Below are 21,333 nucleotides of genomic sequence, written 5' to 3'. Positions count from 1 at the left end.
GTGTGGTGCATGTGTGCGTGGCACTTCATGTCCTCCTGCTGCCAGTTAACCTGCACACCTGCAACTCATCCACTCATCAAGCTCCAAATATACACGAGCTCTTCACTCCAGTCTGATCGTCGGTTCTCACATCAGAACATGTTGAACTCCTGCAGCGGCTAAACTCGGGCGCCAGCAATTTGTCTGCTTGTTGCTCCGTTTAACCTGTTTTCTCTCAAGCCTCGGGACGTCTGCCCCTCCCTGTGGCCTGCCTCAGTGACCCAACCTGCTGCCAGGCTGCCAGCCTGCTCAACACCTCGCCAGCCTGCCACTTAGCCCTCGCGGCCCATCCAGCCCTCACTCCATGCCGACCCGGACGACGTCATTTCAAGCCCTTGTCCTTTTTTCAATCAACTATTCCTGCCAAGTCTGTATTCTGCTCTTCGGTCCAGCTCTATACACAATCGTGACACATTTATTTTGTAGTGTTTTTGGAAGGAAATACTTACCCTTGTTAAATGGCGGGGCGATGCGATATGGCCGAAATCTTCTCCCACAATCATTTCATATCTCCATTTACATCACAATACAGCATATTTTCTGATAATTCAGTAAATAGTCTACATCAAATAAGTACATGGTTTTGAAATACTGAGGTATTTCTCAGGACTTTACTGCAAAATAATCAGATTTTCTGAAAAGAGCCCTCAGTTTACGCTTGTTATCAATTTAGACAATGTGTGCACACTGTGACAGGCAACTTCCCACAACGGTTCTACCGTCTGCATTTTTACAAACAAAGACAATAAATACCCGCTGTCCAATGCACTACACATTTATATTCGGTGTATATTCAGCAATACACGTGAAATGTAGATTCATGTTACACGGGAGAATGTAGCGGTGTATTACATGCTGATGTGTTGTGGCAGTATTCATCTTCCTGAGAGGTGTGCGGAGCAATGAGCTCCGTGATAAATCGCCGCTGTGGCTGAGTCTCAATGATGGATGCGTCCCTCACAATCAGCTGAGAGATCGCACACTGACAGACAGGATGCCAATTGTACATCTTTTTGAAATGTCATGACTGACTGGCATGCCCTGAGAGAAAAATACATCAAGATGTTGGAGGTGTATTTCGGGAGGAAAATCAGTATTTACTATAAAAGGAGAATTTTAGCCCCCCTGCTATGTGAAATGCTCAAGTACAGTGAGATGGACTGATGTGTCTATCACAGCTCAGCAAGAGTGTCTCACACCAGAGGGCAGAGGACATTACGCCCACGCAGAGTCAAGCTAAGAGCTCTGTGAAGTCGGGGAAAAACATTTCACAGATCATTCAAACTGATGTAATTCATGACAAATGAGCTGGTGTCCACTGAGCTCAGCAGTCCTGACACGGTCTATTTCCACGGCGAGGTTGAAGCTGATGTGTCTCTTATACCGTATCGCATGTCATCCTAAGTGGCTCTCTCCCAACTGCCAAAGGAGAGGCTGCGAAGTCATAATTTTTATGTGCGTTAGGTTACAGAAGGCCGCTGGCCAAAACAGCCGCAAACAACTCTGCTGTTTGGACACTTCAGATTGATGGGAGGTGGGGGGGGGGTGGATCCATTCTGTACAGTTATACTGTCAGTGAATCTCGGCCGTGATGCTCCGGCAGCTGCTGGCCTCATTCCCTCATGTTTTAGAGTGATGAAAATGTTTCGTGTCAGATGTCAATATCTTCCATATGGACGTGCAGTATAATGTAAACACTATGTTTCCAAACTGTGAGACACCAGATATGGAGGCCTGTCATCCTGTCAGCTGCATTAATGATTCGCGGAGGAAAAAAAAAAAAAAATCTATTAGCAATTATTTGCTCTACTTCAAACATAATTAACAGCACGTTGCTCCGATGTACAGCTATGTGAAGCAAATGCCAAAGAAAACCAAACACATGGATTCACACAAGTTCTGAGGCTGATAGCATATCTCATCATTATAATAAACACATTTTGCTGCCACGACCTTTCATGCTGAGTGTCTTGACAGATTGTTATGGCTGTTATCACTCAGTTAGCTCGTTTATCTTAATGTGCTTTAAACTATGAGGTGGAAAGAAAAAGAAGTCTCCGTGTATTTTATGAGCTCGGTTCCCGAACGGCAGCTTCAGTGTAGGTGGATAGTGAGAGAGCAGAGCTTCAGCTGAGATCTCTAAGGAGACTGTGTTACACTTCTGTACACAAGAATACAGCTTCAAGAAGTTTAAACCCTGACTTGATTTTATTGATTATGCAAGAGATTTGTTTTTGCTCCTCAGCTACGCTTTATATTAACTTTTAAGCTGCTGACTTCTGGAAATTTCTGTGAGATATGAAAATCAATTAGTGAACTTTTGAGTCCTGCTTTAGTTGTGCAATCCATCACAGTTAACAGCTTGCCAGCATTCATTTTTGTCTGTGTTTTGTTATCATTGCAAAGTGAAGAATGATTTGAAAAGCGTCAACTAGCTCATGATGACAGAGTAACTCCAACAAAAATAAATGCAGAGTTGATGTTTATTGTCATAGATTACATATCGCTGGCAGCTTTAAAGAGTCTGATAATCAATTTGTTTTCACAGAAAAGACATTAATGGAAGACAACGGCTGCCTGGAAAGTTAGAAAAATATATTTGAAAAATGACACAGCGGCACGGTCTGTCAGTATGAGGATATGGCTCTGGATTTACCCGTCCATCTATGTTCTGAGGCTCACCTATACGGTCGTGAGCTTCGGGTAGTGACTGAAAGAATGAGATTGAGGATACGAGTGTCTGAAATGAGAGTTGAGATAGGGCGTGGAGCTTATAGCTCATGCAAAGTGAGCTCTGAGTAAAGCTCCTTCGTGTCAAAAGAGGCCAGCTAAGGTGGTTCTGGCATCTGATCAGGATGCCTCCTGAACGCCTCCCTACAGAGGTTTTCTGGGCATGTTCTGGTAGATCCAGAATAAGCTGGAGGAATTATATATCTTGTGAGGCCTGGGAACGCCTCGGGGTTCCCCCTGGAAAAAGCTGGCAAACGTTGCTGGGGAGAGGGACGTGGAGAACAGCTTGCTTAGCCTGCTGCCCCTTCAGCCCGGCCTCCTCTAAGCAGAAGATAATGGATGGAGGGACGATAGCGCGGTATGCAACGATCAAAATGGGTTGTATGGCCCGTTATTCAAGTCCTTCAGCTAACAGCATCTGACAGATCAACATCTATTCAGAATAATTGCTTTTACTGAAACCTAAATGGATGGTGATTGGCTTGTTGGCAACACTCTTACCAGTGTGAGCAGGTGGCAGAGAGCCAAAAAATATGTTCTCTCTTTTCCCATGCATTCCAGCTGTTGGTGCAGAGATAAGCAGCAGCTCTGGGTGATTAACTTCCACCAACAAAAAGCAACATCACATTATAACACACAAAAACAGATAAAACACAGTATTTCCAAAGCTAACTCACTTGTTCTGTTATCATGTGACTACACAGGGCATAAACACACACGTTTAGATGTATAAAATCCTTCAGATGGTCACTGATAGTAAATTGTTAATCTTGGAGCCAATTTCAAACACTAGAAGTGACAATGAGTTTATGAACCCTGTGATTCAGCTCATTGCGTTCACATTGGCTGACAATCTAATCACTGAGGATTGTAAAAAGTAATTCAACAAATACTGCAGATTAAAATAAAATAACTTTTCATTGGATAAATTTTGACTTGGTCTTGTCTCGAAGTAACAGCTCACTGAACATGTCCTTGTAAAAATGTGACATTGCTCCCGCGCATTGAAAATGGGTTTCTGTGTGAACAACTCCCTTATCACTGTGGTGGTAATGTGTGTGTGTGTGTGTGTGTGTGTGTGTGTGTGTGTGTGTGTGTGTGTGTGTGTGTGTGTGTGTGTGTGTACCCTGCACCAGCTCCTGCTAGCTCAGCAAGGCAAACGTCAAGGTTTGAGTGGCCTGAAAGAAAGTTTTCAGACTGATATTTTTTTGAAAAAGCAATAACAAAGAGGGATTTATAGGAGCTATGGTTGGTTACATGTAGTTCAGATAAGGATGAGGCAGTAAAAAGAGTTGAAATATGCCAACCCAAGTGACAGCGATCATACAGCGATGGCTACATTAAACACACACACACACACACACACACACACACACACAGTTGCTCTTTCTGCCCTTTCTGTGCTGCATGCCTCTGAAGTGATGGACGGGCCAGATGTGAGAGAAGTGCCAGAAGTTCACATTTTTCAAGGACAATTGGGTCTCTTTACTCAGCATGTGAGTCAGGCTGCACTTTGATGTGTCAGCTCCTTCTAGCTGGTTGACAGGGAGGAAAGATGTGCAACTAGTTACTTGTCAATTGAATTGTTCTAACAGCATGCCAGAGGAACATTAGCAGGAAAGCTCTTTATTTATTGGAGGGCCAGAGTGCGAAGAGGTGCAGAGGTCTGCCACATCTGCAACAATTTTGTGCCGTGAATATATGACAACTATTTCAGAGAAAAACGGAAATAAATGTGAACCCAATTTATTTTGGACAATTGCAACCTTTTGAAAATATGTGCAAATGCAAAGGGATTGCATTCAAAGTGCAACATTATGTCAATATGGTCAAGTGGTTAAAGATGCATGCCACATAACTGTAACATCTCCTTTTTGTCCATGCAGTCAGTGTACAAAGCCAAATTGCTCCAAAATTAGAGGAATAATTTGACATGTTGGGCAACATTTTATTTGATTTCTACCGGGAGTTTGATGTGAAGATTGGTGCTGCTTTTATGTTTGTACAATAAATATGTGTTTCTTTTTTTTTCTAAATATTTATATGCTTTTTTAAAGCGACAACACTCCAGGACAAGAATCAGTAAATATTGAACATTTCCAACTAAAATTTGCTCAGCAGAGTGACAGAGGCCATGATATTTTCTATTCAGATACATTATGTGTTTGGTTTTGGAGGAGTTATGGCACAATTAACTGCATAATTGCTCTTGTAGTGGGAGTACAGTAGTATATACAGTGCAGTAGATATTTCACTCATTAAATGCCTTTGTGTATGCTTTCATCTTACCCTTTGCTGTGCAATGTTCAGGGCTCGCACTGCTGTTTTTGTCAGTAAGGGAGTACTACTGGACTTCCCAGCCTATGGAGGCCACCTGCTGACTAAAGATAAATCACATACACAAACTTGAAGATGCCAGGCTGCCATAAGGCACTCTAAGCCAGTTAAAAATGTAAAGCTTCTCTGACAGGCTGACAGATGCAAGGCAGGCAGCAGTCAAAGCATCAAAGGTATACATGAGCGCAAGTGCTGGCAGCCCACTGTTTTTCATTGGGAGCAAATTTCCTGTTTTCTTTATCCTGCTCACGCTTCTCCCACTTCCCTGTTTCATGGACGGTGAATGTGATGTTGCCGTCAGTGTTTCCTCGCTCGTCTATTTTGTCTCTGATCAGTCACGTGACAGGAACAGGAAGAGAGGAACCTTGTGTAAACAAATACAGCTTTTTTTTTCCCCAGTGTCTCAGGATGCGACATGGGAGTCTTTAAAAAAAAGAGACACGTACTTTCAAAGATGCAGTAATTGGAAATAGGAACTTTTCTGGTTATATGCTTTATACGTGGGTGAAAAGCAGGAAATGCCAGATGTGACATTCCTTCAATGGACATTTGAATGGGGGAAAAAAAATACACACTTGAATGAGACTTAAAATGTGATGCGCTTTTTTTGTGTAGTGTAGGTGACAGTACAGCCAAAGTTGTTTCAGTGACCCAGTATCTGGCAAAGGGCCATGGCTGAGGAACTCTGAAATAGCCTTGTATGTCCGGGTGACGGACGGGAGGCCATGCAGGCCATGGAGCAGACCTGCACTCTGGATGTGGAGTCAGCCGGCCTCAGGCTGTGCTTCTCTCTCTCCCTCTCTCGCTCTTTCGCTCTCTCCCTCTCTCTCTCTCTCTCTCTCTCTCCTTGAAAGAAATAAAGTCCACTTCCTCTGTCATCTGGACACAAGGCCGGGGCAAAGCCAGGCGACGGACTGACTGGCATCCCCCGACTTTGATTTCATTGTTACTATAGAGGAGGATGACATCCACCACGTCCCTGTCCTCTCCAGTATTAGGGGAGTTAGGCCTTTCCGACATCCTGCCCGTAGAGGAGTGCGAACATAAGGACGCGGCGACAAGCCATCTGGTGCAGCTTCCTATGTTTAAAACCTCTGTCCCTGTCTAAATCTTCCTGTAGGCCTCACAGGCACACCGGACAACTCAAGCTCTTCCTCCATTTTTTTTGCACGTCATCATTTTTATCTTTGAGAAATGGTTTCCCCTGCTGAGAGGGATATCAGACACATTCTGGTATTCTGGTAAATGCTTTGTTCTGGCTCCTGGCAAGGACATTTCTGTCGAGAAACATCTAAAATATCTCACTTAGTACAAGCAAATTCCAAAGATTAGCCAAGTCCACACCTGCTGTGATAGCTTGCACGCTCCTAAAACTCGTGCTGTGACTGTTCAGAGGCCAAACTTTTAGGAGCCCTATTACAGAACTTGTTACCTAATTCCAGGAGATTCAGGCATTAAACAGTCTCTGCTGCCGTGTCAGATGTCCCAGTGAACTAAATCACTGCGGCGACTTAAATCAGGGCAAAGTAGGGAGTGCCAGGTCAACAATTGTGGCGCTGAATGCCAAAAGGGATGGAGGATGGCAATTTCCTCAAGCTTTGCCAATGGGCTCTTTCCCATGAACCTCAAGCGACCTCCTATCACAACGCAAGTGACCAATTAAATACAACACACCTATATATATACACACACACACACACACACACACACACACACACACACACACACACACACACACACACACACACACACACATCTGCCTGGGACTGAATAGCCATTTGAAAGTAATAGCAATGGAGGTTCTCATTAAATTGATAAGTGCTTTAAATAATGCTTGTTTCTTAGCAACGCATGGCCTTTGGAGTGTTGTTACATCCATGTAACAGCCACTGCATCCAGTTTTTTTTTTTGGCTTCAGAACAAGTATAGAGTGATCAGCCTATAAAGGCAATAGATGTAACAAAGCAATTCCTCTCCAGTTTCCATCAACGCTACTTACAGTCAACATCTTTTTTTCAGCTGTTACAGATGCTTGATCTCGTATAATCGGCCTCAGTACGTCAATAAAATGGCTCAGCACCTTGGTGAGCATACATAGCTGTAATTTAAAAAGCCTTAATTGCTCTGGCTCGCTTTATTTGTTGAATTTGTTAAATGTAATCCGATTCACCAAGATTTAAGATGAGCAGAAGAATGTGTAGCAGTCCTGGTCACATATATGCCACAACAAGCAGCAGTGACATGAATAATGCTCTCTTTTTCAAGGTAAAAGCACTTATAGGTTCAATTGTGCACACTACAATTTATGCATATGTTGTTTCACTCATTGCGTTATAGCTCAAGAGTTCATTTGCTCAACTGGCAGCAGTATGTAACTTTGGGTTTTTTGAACATGATAGAAAGGAGAAAAAGGGAGGGAGAGAGAAAGACAATCAATAGGTTAAACCTCCTCTGCATCGCAATTATTCCAGGAGAGTGTTTGAAGAATGCTAATAAACTTTGAGCCTGCTCTACTGAAATGAGTGTGGCCAACTATAAACACATTAAACAAAATAGCTCTTTTCTAGCACAACTCGGCACTAAGAGTCTAAAACTGGGCTAGCAGCTAAGAATGTACTTAGGCACAGTAGTGGTTTTAACTACATTAGCAGGCTAAGATGCTCACAACAACAATGCTAACATGGTAGTGGTATGCAGGTACAATGATTACCGTCTATGTTAACTGCCTCTATTGTATGCATTAGCATGCTAACATTTGCCTATCGCCAGTATAAAAAAAAAAGTCAGGGGATTCATCCTCTGGGCACCATGGATTTCTGTTTCATATCTTATGGCAATCAAAATATTTAACTAAAAACAACAATGTAAACTTCGTAGTGGCGCCAGAGAAAACGTCCAGGGAACAAGAAATGTGTTGGATGTGTCCCTGTAGGATATTGAACGTCTGTATAAAATGTCATTGTAATAAAAATCCGTCTGGACGAAAGTGGTGGAGCGACCTGCAGAGACACATTGCCACACCTCGAGCCATGCGGCCAGCATGCAGTTAGCATTGCTAAAAACTGGGCACAGAAAACATGGAGGGTCCCGAAATATGAAAACAAAAATACCACAGATGGTTTTCATCAACTATCTAACACCAACTCTGACACATATTTGGCTTTTGCTGTGGATTCCTGCTTTTGAAAGAGCTTATCTCTCAGCTCTAGTCATCTTTGGGGTGTTGGTGCTTCAGCATGATGAGAAAGTGAGTGGCCACACATCCAAATGCCCATGGGGGCTCACTACTTCATGCCAGTGATGAGTGAGGCACCGGACTCCCTATTTATTTGGACTTTACTGCAGAGAGCTTCCCACACGGAGCAGCAGCAGCAGCAGCAGCATTCCTCTCTCATCTGAGCTGCTCTCCAGCCGATAGAAGCAGATATGCAAGGACAGACAGCGATGGTTCTCTCCTCTGAATGCTGAGGTTGGATCCTGAGATCAGCACTGAGGCTAGGGGGCTATTGTTGGCTGAAACAACTCGACCTCTATAAGTGGACGACTACAATAATACCCAGAGTTAAGAGTCAGATTTCTGGGATGATCTGATCGAGCGGAGGTATGCGTACAGAAAACACTCTGCTAAAAGCAACATCAACACTATGCACCCAAGACATAGAGTAAGCCAAAGATCAGTTGGCTCTAAAGCTTAGCTTCAGGGAAAAAGAAAGAAAAAAAGATTCACTGCTTTCATATGCAACTGGGAAGGTTCTTAATAGCCAATTATGTTACAACAAAAACAAGGAAATTAAGAGGAGATGAATCAATCAGTGATTCACAATTTATTTCAATAGTATCCAAAGTTGCACCAAGATGTCTTTTTATTTAAGACAGAATTTCTGTAGCTGAGTAATACATGTTGAGGAACTATCGTGATTCAGACCAGAGACACTGTGACAGGAAGATGGTAGAAAATGGCTCAGGGTGAAATCTTGAAGCTCCATAAATGCTGCTGCTGCGCAAATTGTGACAATGACTTCTGGGCTGGCCCGCTTCGAACACATGAGGGTACAATGCTCATCAAGTTTGCATAAGACTCAGACTCAGTGTTATTCTGAAAGATATTTTTCGGGTTAAGAAGGTTAAGAAAATGCTTCAGACGAAGACGAATTGGAGAATTCAAAGTATTTTAAAGAGAAGGTTATTTGTTGAATTCTATCTTTTTTAAAGAAGAATATTTCTATTTCTATATCCAACATAAGAGCAGAACAGATAAAAGGTAAATTGCTGCATTTATGGTGCATGCGCTCTATTTTGTTCGCATCCGCGTGGCGTGTTCTTTTCAATCCGAAAAGGTGGTGAACAGCATTTGGCCTCTTCCTCTCACCTCTCCACCTTCTTGTGGTACTAGCTCTCACAAATATGTACCCTGAGGCTGTAATTGAATTGAAAGCCTGCAGGAGCGTTCTGAGATATTGAGCTTTTTCCTTTATGTGTTCAGCACGACTCAGGAAGATGGAGGCCCTGCCTGGTCGAACTAACAGTGGCAATGAGTCTTTCAACCACACCACACGTTCCGTATAGGCACACCGAGTTGGTTTGACGAGACGTGTCATTGTGAGGTAATAACGAAAAGATGCGACTTCAGACACAATTTGTTGCACATTATGAAAACCTATCATTAATACGGAGGGCAGTGATTCCCCTGAAATTGATTTTGTAATGCAATTCCTCTGGAGAAAAAAAAAAAAAAACAGCCACTGTTGATCTGACCCTCCCAGCACATCTCAGTGAAATTCATGAAAGCAGCGAGAGCCATCGCTCCAGCCCGAAGTCGTGATTCAGTTAGCCACATGGCAGCTGCCCCTCACAAAAGTGTTCTCTGTTCAACAGCAATCAGTGATGAACAACTCAAACACACATTCAGTCGCTGGGCAAAACTGCAAACAATCTCAGTTATGCTGCCAGATAACAGAGTTGTTTAGAAGGCCCAGTTTCAAGCATCTAATATGACAACAATGGGCTTCATATAATTCAATCTGAGTTTTACTGGATTTTTACATGTATTTTTGACGAGGGACCAAAAGCATGTGCGAAGACCGAGTAACCCTGAAGTTCTTCAAACAAAGTCGGTCTGTACTTAGATGCAAGTGACATTCTCTCACCTTTCTCTTGCTTTGCACAAATATGATTATTACATTTTTTTTTAAAAACACCACTCTCAAGATGTAAAGGGGGCTGACTACCCCCACCCCTCACAGTCCAGGATAGACAGCTCTCTTCCCACTCTACTTCTAAAATGTGATCCACATACATAAAGTCTGATAATCTGGTAAAGTCACTCAGATGTATCATATAAGACAGAATCTTACACGTGTTCCTTCTTGTGAATTTAGCATCATCAATTAACAGCTGCCTCTTTATCAAACACAACAACAGCATGCCTCCCCCTAGTGCCTATCTGCATGTAGACTTGAAGACTCCCACCGGCTTCCTTATTAATTCAGTCCCATATTGAGAGGCACAATATCAATTATGTATGAGTCACACATGAATATAAAGTGTACCGACTGCAAACAGAAGGGCGTTCAAAGCAGACTAACCTGGAAGACTTTCATTACAAAAGTTACAAAAATGTAGAAATGTCCCACTCCCTTATTAAAACAGAGAGTAGGTGTTCATGATGTATTCATCTATCTAGATTCAGTTTAACACATCAAACGGCGCCATAGATACAACTCCAATCAATTAGAAAGTTAGTGTCAACAGTCAGTTTGACACATATCCTGATAAATGCAAATAAAAAAACGGAAAACTTTCAGACTAACTGTCGAAGACTCCTCACCTGCGGCATATGCTATTCCAGTCAAAGTCCGACAGAAAAGCGTAAAGTCTGTCTTCATCTCCAGATCTCCGGTCCAGAAGCGCAGAAGCTTGAGCGCTAGCTGTTGCTTATAATTAAAAAAAAAAAAAAACTCGTGAGTTTGAAACTGGTGGGGACAGTGGAGAGAGGTGGCTTGAATGAATGTCCGTGGGCTGGTCGGGGAAACTCAGGTGAACCTCTGCCAATCGATGAGTGGTCTGGAGCCTCTACTCTGCACAGACAGGGCAGTGCCGAAATGCTGAGAAAAAGGGGGGGGGGGTGGGGGTGAGGTGGGTGTGGGGGTGGGGTGAGGGGGGGTAACTCTTTTCTTTCCCGTTTTGTCAAAAGGATGGACAAGGCAGTGAATGGGGTTAACAATGATTTCCCTTTCCTTTGCTCGTGACTGGAGCGCATGCACGACCAGCCATCCAGTTCATACAACAAGCTGAATTGGAGGGTTAGGGTGTGTGCACGTGTTTGTTTGTGTGTCTCCAACATGACAAATTCCCCTTTCTGCAACACCTCATTCATGTCATCCTCAGTGGTGGAATGTCCCTATAGATACATTTACTCAAATAGTGTTAAAAACAACAACAACTGTACTTTACTTGAGTTGTATCATGATATCCACAACATCCAAGAGGCAAATGTTGTACTTTCTACTGCATAACTGTTGCCTAAGAGCTTTAGTTACTTTTGGGATTAGATGGAAAACACATCATCATGAAGTTCTGTTTTTCGTGAAAAGTTTAGAGATATGTGTTTCTTAAAGGACATCTAGCACACGTATGAGCTGATAGAATATAGTGTGTGGTATACATTAAACTAGCCAACAGTGTATGAAGGAGTTCAAAAAAACTCAACCAGGACCATCTGCAAATAACAGTGCATCGAACAGACAGCGGTGTGTTACCAGTCCTTTAGCAGCCAGGAGCAGAATAACTGGTTTAAACTGCAGCCACGTCAGCTAGTTAACACATTTATAAAAAAATAGTGTCTCATAACTTTAGATAATTACAGTAAAGTTTTAACATATTAACAACGAGACTCCGCTGTCTGACTGTCCTCACTAAGATGTCAAACACTCATATTTAACACTCGTTAATAAGCACTGTATCAAAAAAGTCTAATACAATAAAGTATTGTACTTATGTCTCACTCTTCTCAGGTCAAGGAAAGCAGTGAGCTTTCATAAGTTGTGGCTCTATTATAATAATGTTAACTGAAGTTAGTGAGTGCAATGAGTACCTTTGCTTTTGTTACTGCAAGTTTGGCTCATGTTACATGTTACGTGTACCCTGCATTGCTAGTATTTACTAAAGTAAAAGATGACACAAAGTACAATGACAATACCACAAATGGCTGCAAAGGAGCTGGAGATTTCTGTTTGTCGCTTCAGTGCAAAACTGTTGAGTGATTTTCCCTTTTTGGATTTTTCAATCCATTTAAATACCCCCTGACATCCAATCAAAAGCTCACCAGATAATCCTAATACCATCAGATTTTCTCATCAAGCACCTGCAGTGTCACCAAGGAAGTGCACCAGGAGACATGGAGCCTCTGGGGAATATAAGAAGACTATTACATGATATTTGCTCCTCTGATCGTCTGTCTTTAATCTACAAAATAAGACGGCTAACCTCCAACTCCTTTGACACCATAATGTCAATGCAATTGTATCTGTTCAGGCGAATGTCTGCCATTTACTTACCTTTACTCTTATTATTATCATTATTCATCGTTACCCCTTTATTTTTTATTTTACTTGCACCGCTACTTATTTACGGCGCATTTACTTATTTACTTGTTTTTTTATCCAAATTTTATACTTTCACTTGTACAGTTAAATGTTCCTTGTTGTTGTGTTTTATGATGCACCCTCCGCCAAGACAAATTCCTCGTTTGTAAAAACTTACGTGGCAATAAAACGTTTCAGATTCTGATTCATCTCAAGGAGAAAAACTAACTTCTGTTTCCTTCAAACAGCTGAACAGAATTGGAGTCTGTAATTCTTCTTGCAACGGGTCAGATGCAGTGATGCTTCCGATAAAACTAAAGTGCGTAGAGTTTCCCAGCCTCGTACAAACCCTGTTAACCCCCACACATCCTCCTCCTCCTCCTCCTCCACCTCCTCCTCTTCAGCGAGTGTGAATGAAAAGCGTGTACTCGGAGCACACCATGCCCACAGTGAGCTGTTTCATTTTACACGGAGGGATTTTGGAAATTGAAAAGCTGTGTACCATGCACACTCTGAAATAAATAAATAAAAAGTCAAACGGAGTGCAAGAGCTGTGAACTTGGGTGGGAGAGCGCACGTAGATCAAGTTTCGACTGCAGCTGTGCGTTTCGTTCATTAATCGTCTGATGTGGCTTCAAGGTCCAGTCGGAGCTCTCTCAGAAGACCCAGCATGCACATTCAAGCCGGTGCAATCAATCAACTGTGCTGCAAAATCAATAGAATGCTGCTCTTGGAAATCCATTTCAACAATAATAGCACCAGCTGACTCCAGACTCCTTCCTAGCTGTGCCCGGACACCATGTATTTCTCAATGTGGGGATTGAGAGGATCATGGCTTGTTATTGTGGGCATGCGTCCCCACCATCAACTCCTTCCTCCCACCATCCCCTCGGTCCCTGACGGAAATCTACCTCTCTGACCCTAAAACAAAGTGTTGAGATTGAATGGTTGTAATTAAAATGTTCTCAGCCCCGCAGAGCCCTCGGCTTCGGGGGGAACATAAACACACTAAATTGTGTCGTTAGCCCAACGAAGCTAAACGTCCAGGGAGCTTACCAAACTCTGATGGTGACTGTGAAACAGATAGTGTGAGGGATTCGTGGAAACACTCGAGCGGCCAAGGGAACAATAATCCCGGCAAATGATTTGGACAAAACAGTAAAAGCAAACAGCGAGGCCTCGGGCAGATATAGCACGGTCGCCCCCCCCCCCTGCTGTGTCAGATGAATAGTGTTCAGTTCATATCGCTGCACTGGCTCCTGAGAAAGACAACTGCGGACTCAAGGACCCGTCCTTGAAGTGCCAGCGCTCCATCCGGCCCATCCTCGGGTCAGGAAACACATTACGAGTCCGCAGTTACTATCGGAGGAAGGATGTGGAGCGTGCATGCAGCCTGCAGTCAGCGCCCACGGGCCTGCATGTGCACACAACATGCACACTCTGCCACTCTGAACTATAGCTGTACTGTTTAAGAGGGAGTTTTTGTTTTGTTGTGGTTGAGGCAGCCAATATTTCAGTTTCGGTCAGCAGTTACGGCGAGCTGCAGCTGAGGATTAATACCAGTGATGCATGTAAATGATTTAGCAGCTAACTATAAGCCAAAAGACTAATGCTTTGAGTCAGACGAGAGCAAATGGATCTGACGTTTCGTATAAATAGAACATTTCTCAACCCTAATCTAATTTGAAGCTGTTTTAATTTTTGTGTTTTTTAGCCACTTGAGGGCAGCAGAACAACACAACGTTGATATATTATCTCCATATAAAGCCAATATAGAAAATGTAGGCGCAAACAGTTTGTCTGTTTGCATCCAGCAGATACGGAGTCCATTATTCACTCTCCTTTTTGTTCTCTCCTAAATGCTTCATTATGGTCACCAGCTACTATATACTTTGTCCGCTGTTTGGGGCAGGTGAGGCACAGTGTTCTTAAAGAAAAGTTGTAGCTGGAGAAACTTCCTGCTGTTATAAACAAAGTTGATGAGGGTGATGAACCAAAACCCTAAAAAAAAACACTAATGCATGCTGTAGAGCTGAAGGGAAGCCTTTTCACATTATATCCCAGTCTGTTGATACAAAAATATTAAATGGCATCTTGAGGCTGTACCTACCAAAATTATCCAAAAATACTTTATTGCATATCCTCTTTTAACCAAGCGGAACAAACAGCTTTCCAGAGAGCGTATGGGGTCCTAAAACAGTCACAAACACACAAAGGCCCTCCTCATAATCTCCTCAGATTTCATATAAAGTAAAAAAAAAATAAAAAAAAAACTCAATTCAGAAGATTGAGTTGACTTTAATCTGCATTCACAGGTCTATGTGAGTGTGTTATAAGCGAGTCATAAACTCAACCCTCCCCGTGTAGCTGCTGAGCAGGAAAAGCGAGGGTCCCCCTCTGGTGCAGTTCATTGTGCCACTCTTCCAATCTGCTGAGGAGGCAGCAGCATCCTGCCACCCCCCCCCCCCCCCCTCCCCTCCAGAGCCCAGAGGCATCCCCACTGTCACTCTGTTTGTACGACCTTTCACCTGGCAGGAGGAAACAGGACATCACTGCTCTTGCATGTTTGTGAAGATAACTGAGAGCCCGCCTATTCTGGCTGTTGAAGCGTCAGAAACGGCTGGCGTATTCACTCTGCTTTGATGAGGCTTAATAACATCCTTGATTATTTTCAAGTGAGGTCGTGGCAGAGTGTAGTGTCAAAGACAATGTTTATTTAAGAAAAAAACAAGGATTTCGGTTTTTTATTTTTTTATTTGCATCAGCAGATTTTACAGATATTGTTCGGGTCTTTATCAGGAAATGATTCAACGTGTAGCCGAGATGCAATAACAATAACAACAACGTAAATGTGCTGCATAGACAGAATCCTGCAGGGAACTACATATCATTGTGCAATCAACAACAAAAAGTGTACATTATATATTTAAATTCAGGCACGTGTAAAAGATATCAATGAATGTGCAAAGAAAGATCAATCAACAGGATCTGCAGGAAGTAACCCTAATGAACTTATAAGATGTTGGGAAGTTGCATCTGGCTATTAAAACATAAATCATCTCAAATAAAAAAGGCAAAACAATTTCATTTCATACTAATGCATAAAACATCAAGACCCATTTAATCAAATGTAAAATCTCACATTAAGGTGAACTACTGCTTCATGCTGATTGAAGTCAATGGTGATTATGAGACCTTTTTACAAGCGAGCCTCAGGAAAGTCTGACTTGATGAGAGACAATTATGCAGAATATTATTTAAATGTCAACCATCTTCATCGAGCTCAGATATTTCTTTGAACAGTGAAGAACCAGTGTGGTATTAAATGAAATCTTGATGCATCTGAGCGTCATTATATTATACCCCAAACGGCTGAATAAATACATTGTTCCGCTGATTGCTCCTGCAAATTGAACAAGCCTCTTCAGATTAGAGCCGGTGGAATTGCATTTTATGATGCATATGGCAATTTTCATAACACGTCAACGCTTTTAGGGTTCATTTCAGAAAGAAAATAACATCGAGCGATCATTAAAGCTTAGAAATTAAGAGAACAATCCGTAATTTGAAACTTGTTTTACAGAACCACAATGTTTACGTGGTCAATAAGTGAATAGACGTCTCTCGCATACTGAAAAGCTTCTATCACATTGCGACGGGCGGGTAGTGGAGGAGTCTGATTGCCGTTTGTTTCTGGCTGCTGTCACTAATACACGGGCTGAAGAAGGGGAACGCCTTGCCCCGCGGCCCGTTGGTGAACGAGTAGAGCAGACTCATGTCATCGGCGTTGTAGAAGGACACCCTCCTCTCCTCACAGTCCAAGAAAACCCCGAGCCTGTGAGGCGAAGAGCCGAGCTGCAGCCTCGTCCAGGGCTGCGTGCCGGCCGAGTACTCGCTCCTGTTGCGCAGCCGCAGCGTCCAGTAGCCGCTTTCGGGGCTCAGCTTAATCCGAGTGTGCCGGTTCACGGCCTCCGACGCCACGCCCAAGTCCCACTTGGGTTTGGATCCCACCTCGACCTCCCAGTAGTGTCGGCCCGACTGGAAGCCCTGGGCGGCCAAAATGTTCACGCAGTGCAGGAAACGTTTGCCGTGGTCCGTATGGGGAATCGGGACCTCACATTCGATCGCCGCGGTCTTATCCCTGGAGACGTATATGTTCGGGTGTGCTGTGTCGACGTCAAACGTTAATGGGGAAGGACCTTTGGGGTAAAATGATTCATTAAATGGTCATAAAACTCAACAGAGTGTCTAATTTAAAATGGAATATATATCCCACCAGTGGAACAATGGTGTCAATACTGTCATTATATTACCACTTCAACATCTTTATTGATACTAGTAATGTCTCTTTTAATTACTCCCATTGCTGAAGGAGAAGCAGCTTTTAGCTGGAGTCCTTTGTGTTTCGAATGAAGCACGTCGCAGAGGAAATTACCTGGATTTAAAGAATTGAACATCTTCCTCCATGTGATGTACTGTACCGGGGCCATGTATTTGTTGCTGAAAGCATTCGTATCAAACTCCGGGGCAATATCCACCTGCACACAAAGCCTTGTTGGGGATAAAAGCAAAAATGTGTTGAGTGAGGCTCATTTATTCTCAGCACGGATGACACTAAATTGAGGCAGAAATCAAATAAGCGTACGACAGGTGCAAAAATGCCACGAGCTATCACTCAGTCATAACGCTGAAATGGACATTTACCTCAGCTGTGGGGGCTGGAGAGAAGGAAATGAAAGAAAAAAAAAATCACATAAGCAACCCATTCATATTCAAGCAAATTTCAAAAGTCGAAATACATGACACTGTGGGTTTTATATAAAGTTCAGATGTGATCTACCCATTTCAGACAAACTCACCTCAACTAGTACGGTGTTTTCCGTGGCAGCGCCCGCCTGCTGTAGTGCTCTCATACTGTCCTCCAGCTCCCCTACCGCCAGCTCAGTGGCCTCCAGGTGGCGCTGGACTTTCTCCAGACCGTCCTCCTGCTCTCTACTGAGCTGCTCCAAGGCGCAGGCCTCCTCATTGTTCAGGATCTGATGGAGAGCTCTGAATTCCTCTTTGACATGAGCCTGCAGGTCTGCTCCGACTCTCTGAGACAGGGAAACATGGCTGACGTTACAGGTGGAGGACATAATTACCATCTGGCTGTTGTCGTTGTTGTCAAGGGCCTCGTTCCAATAAACCTCTAAATAGCATCCACAAAAGTGCACATCTCCAGAGAGAGACAAACGAGGGGTAATGAAGCTGCACTTCAACAAAGATCGACATGTCGAACAAATACAGGTTGTCAAAGCGAGGAGGGATTTCCTGTTCATCATCTCGGCACAGCATGCAAAACTAAACTCCAGCGCTTATCTTCCATCTGTCTCATACAAATTGGATGTGTTCATCTTTCTGTCGCCTCTGTGACTGTTTGTCACAATGTGTAACGTGCCTTGTCTTTTGTTTGAGCAATTAAACACTGAATTAAAAGTGCTTCATTTGATCCACTGGTTCTTTCTGCAGCAGGAAATAATTGTCCATAGTAAGAATTGCCTACGCATGGGTAACACAACGAAGACAGAGGTTAGAAAGACATTCATGCACCCAAGCGCAAGACCATTGTGCTTTACATATCAAAGGACAAATTGTCCCTTACCGCCATCTGCAAACACCACTAAATATACACTACGACATATTGCAAACAGCCATTAGGGACTTTCATGTGCATTCTTATCGGTTAAGTGCTGCCACCCCTCGAGTTCACCAGCGGAGTATACCTTTATGGCATCCATCTTGTCTTTGTCTCTGCGAATACTGTTGATGAAGTCCTCCTTCTTCAGGCGATGACTCTCCAAAGTCTCTCTCCGTTGTTTCTGTTCAGCAACATACATATCAAATCAGTGTGGAGACAGGAACAACAGCACAGAGAGAGAGAGAGACTGAGCAGAGCATCAAGGAACTCATAAACAAGTGTAAACATGCTGATTACCGAGTGGCTAGAAAAATAGCCCTGCAATAAATAATGCTTCCTGAAACCTTTTGAGCGTTGAGTTAACTCTAAAGGTTTGTTCTGAGGATGTACTTTGTGCTGAAAGACGTACAGCTAACTTCCTCATCTGAAGCAAAAATATCAGAAACCCTTGCAATCTAGTGGAACTGCACAAACTACAGCCTGTAAAACGTAGTTAAAGTAAGTACGCCTTTGCCCATTTTGTGAAGTTTTCATGAGGTTGCCAGGCATCCAGCAGAGACTACAGAGAGTCCCTGTATAAAACCAAGAAATAGTCTGGAACAAAAGGACTTTAAACTGCCCTTTGTTGTTTTTTATGGATTAAACAAACACGATTATAACATGTTACTAAGTCAGTTTTAGGAAGTGGAAATAAAAATATTTTCACAAATTAAGCTATTTCTTGAAAAAAACATAATAAAAGCTGAATAAACACCATTCTGGCAAGGTACAAAAAAACAATTAAACGTATTAAAAAGAGTGACAAGGGTAGGATTTATTACAGGAATGTTGTTTGGTTTGTTTCATCATTCTTGCATTGTATATTGGTTCCCTAGCTGTAGTTAAGTCATATATCCTGTCGTACAAAGCCATATAAAAAGGGAGTGGAGGGGGAACTTTGCCCGGAGCAATTCAAGCAAGATGTGTTGAGGGTGGAACTACAGTGAAAAAAACACGGATGTGGACTGAAAGATACAACACAAATGTTTTCAAGTTGCATAACAGAACGTTCATTTTCAATCAATCTGTTTACTTTGGAGCATAACCTTATTTGTATATGATTACCAAATGCTTAATAACAGATGACTGAATGATAGGAGTAAAATAATAAAGGCATGGAAGGCAGCCAACAGTCAGACGCCAGCAAGATTTAACGGGCAGCAGAAGTCTGAACTCACCTCTAGGTTCTTGATGTAAATGTCTGAGGTCGTGGCCCGGACCTTCTCCACCATGGCTGTCACGAGGTAGTTAGTTTGAAAATGCTTGGAGCTGAACTCCTTGCGGCACTGCGGGCAGCTTACAGCCCCCCGAGTTCCTCTCCAGTACCTGGAGATGCATGGTTTGCAGAAGTGGTGCATGCAGGCCAACATGACAGGCTCCCTGAACAGGTCACAGCATATGGCACATGTCAGGTCCTCTCTCAGGCTGCCTTGGGTGGATGGAGCAGCAGCAGCAGCAGCCATGGTGAGAAGGCCTTCCTCCCCAAAATCTGTTCACGCTGAAGTTAAAGCAAAAGCCTGGTGGAGAAAGACAAACATTCTCTTTCTGAGGACAGTTTACAGGGTGACATCTATGTGTTAAGTCAGTTGATATTAACAGATGAATGACAAAGTTCGCAGTGTACAGCAACAGCTTCCTGTTGTTCATAATTATTCTGGAGCTGTGCCCCTCCTCTCTCAGTGCCAACACTGATACCAAAGCAAAAGCAAATAACTCTCCTCTTGCTCCTTATAATGTGCTTTCATTACATTTCATTTAGCTGACGCTTTTACCCAAACCAACTTACAATAAGTGCATTCAACCATGAGTACAAACTCAGAACAACAAGAATCAAACTACAAAGTGCTATAAGTGAGAGCCAATTAAATGCCACTGGAGTGCCACTTTCTTTATTCTACTTCCCAGTTGAAACCACAGACACTTTAAGTGCAACTTTTAAACCAAGGCTACTGGAAGAACGTGTCACGGGACTGTATAACGTAGTTAGCTAGCGGGGGTGCATTGTTAGCTAGCGGGGTGCATTGTCAGAACAAAGTTTGGTCAAAGGTCTTGTTTTTGTTTTCGACTGTTAACCTACTAGCGTTTAGCTCCGAGTAGCAGCCAGTAAACCGCCTTTTTAGGCGACACAAAACGGAACAAAAGTAAAGCTTTGGCATGCTGACTGTTATAGACGTTTAGGTAACACTTTCGTGAACTTACGTCGTCTGTTGCTCGGATAAATGTGTTCCCGAAAACTTCAAAGTCTGCTTTCGCTCTTCGCTCTCTCGACTCAACTGGAACAAGACGTACACGCGTACTGCGCATGTGCAGGCTTCAAACGCACTATTGATTGGTCCGTATGTTTTACATCAAACAGCAGGACGTAATGACTTTATTCTTATATTAAATCCATGGAATTAACACGTTTTCTGTTCTCCTCTTAACTCATGTCTGTTTCACTGAACACTACAAGATACAGCATATTTGACCACAAAAAAAATATACATTTTCCGCACAAGCCTGCTTCGAATTTGCAAAAAGCAGTCACATCCTCCATTATAATGGAAATATTTCCAGATTTTATTCTAATTTTATCAATTGAACAGGTCAATTATTTTCTGTGGATTATATCCCTCTACATTATTCCACTGTTTCAAAGACTTCACTTCAGTGGCAGAGACTGAAATTTGGTTAAAGAAATGATAAATCCCTTCATCATATGGACCCCTCGAGCAATATGCACGTTCCTATATTTGGCAGACATAGAAGAGACAGATTTTTTTTTTTAAGTGGTCAAAATCAAAGCAGCACAAACTAAGACATCCTTAGTAACTTTTAGTCTCATTGTTAAAACCTCCGTGTTAACACACACACAGAGGACATAGGTTTAATGGGACACATAATGTATATACTGTATACATATGTATATGGTCATGCAACCCAAGATAC

General features: G+C 42.8%; 2 protein-coding genes across 3 annotated transcripts in view; both read right to left on the bottom strand.

The window, feature by feature from the left end:
• The window catches only part of flt4 (fms related receptor tyrosine kinase 4), a 38,050-nt gene extending 26,955 nt beyond the window's left edge, over positions 1 to 11,095 (bottom strand). For both annotated transcript variants that reach the window (XM_068590408.1, XM_068590417.1), the window contains exon 1: positions 10,934 to 11,095. In XM_068590408.1, the coding sequence (XP_068446509.1) occupies positions 10,934 to 10,991 (58 nt within the window). In that variant the 5' untranslated portion in view covers positions 10,992 to 11,095. The remainder of the gene's footprint in view (positions 1 to 10,933) is intronic.
• A 4,337-nt stretch (positions 11,096 to 15,432) lies between these two features.
• trim105 (tripartite motif containing 105) lies at positions 15,433 to 20,720 on the bottom strand. Its single transcript, XM_068586470.1, has 7 exons — positions 20,605 to 20,720; positions 19,584 to 19,922; positions 18,452 to 18,547; positions 17,549 to 17,782; positions 17,394 to 17,407; positions 17,125 to 17,240; positions 15,433 to 16,888 (listed from the first exon to the last, which is right to left on the bottom strand). The coding sequence occupies exons 2-7, from the start codon at positions 19,866 to 19,868 to the stop codon at positions 16,335 to 16,337; spliced, it is 1,299 nt and encodes a 432-aa protein (XP_068442571.1). The 5' UTR covers positions 19,869 to 19,922; positions 20,605 to 20,720; the 3' UTR covers positions 15,433 to 16,334.
• Positions 20,721 to 21,333: the final 613 nt, after the last annotated feature.

This window comes from Clinocottus analis, unplaced genomic scaffold, assembly GCF_023055335.1.
Source record: "Clinocottus analis isolate CAN_PGR_092001 unplaced genomic scaffold, fCliAna1.0.p SCAF_10, whole genome shotgun sequence".
Lineage (NCBI taxonomy): Eukaryota > Metazoa > Chordata > Actinopteri > Perciformes > Cottidae > Clinocottus > Clinocottus analis.
Note: the sequence above shows the minus strand (reverse complement) of the source record. Positions and strands in the feature narration are given on the sequence as shown.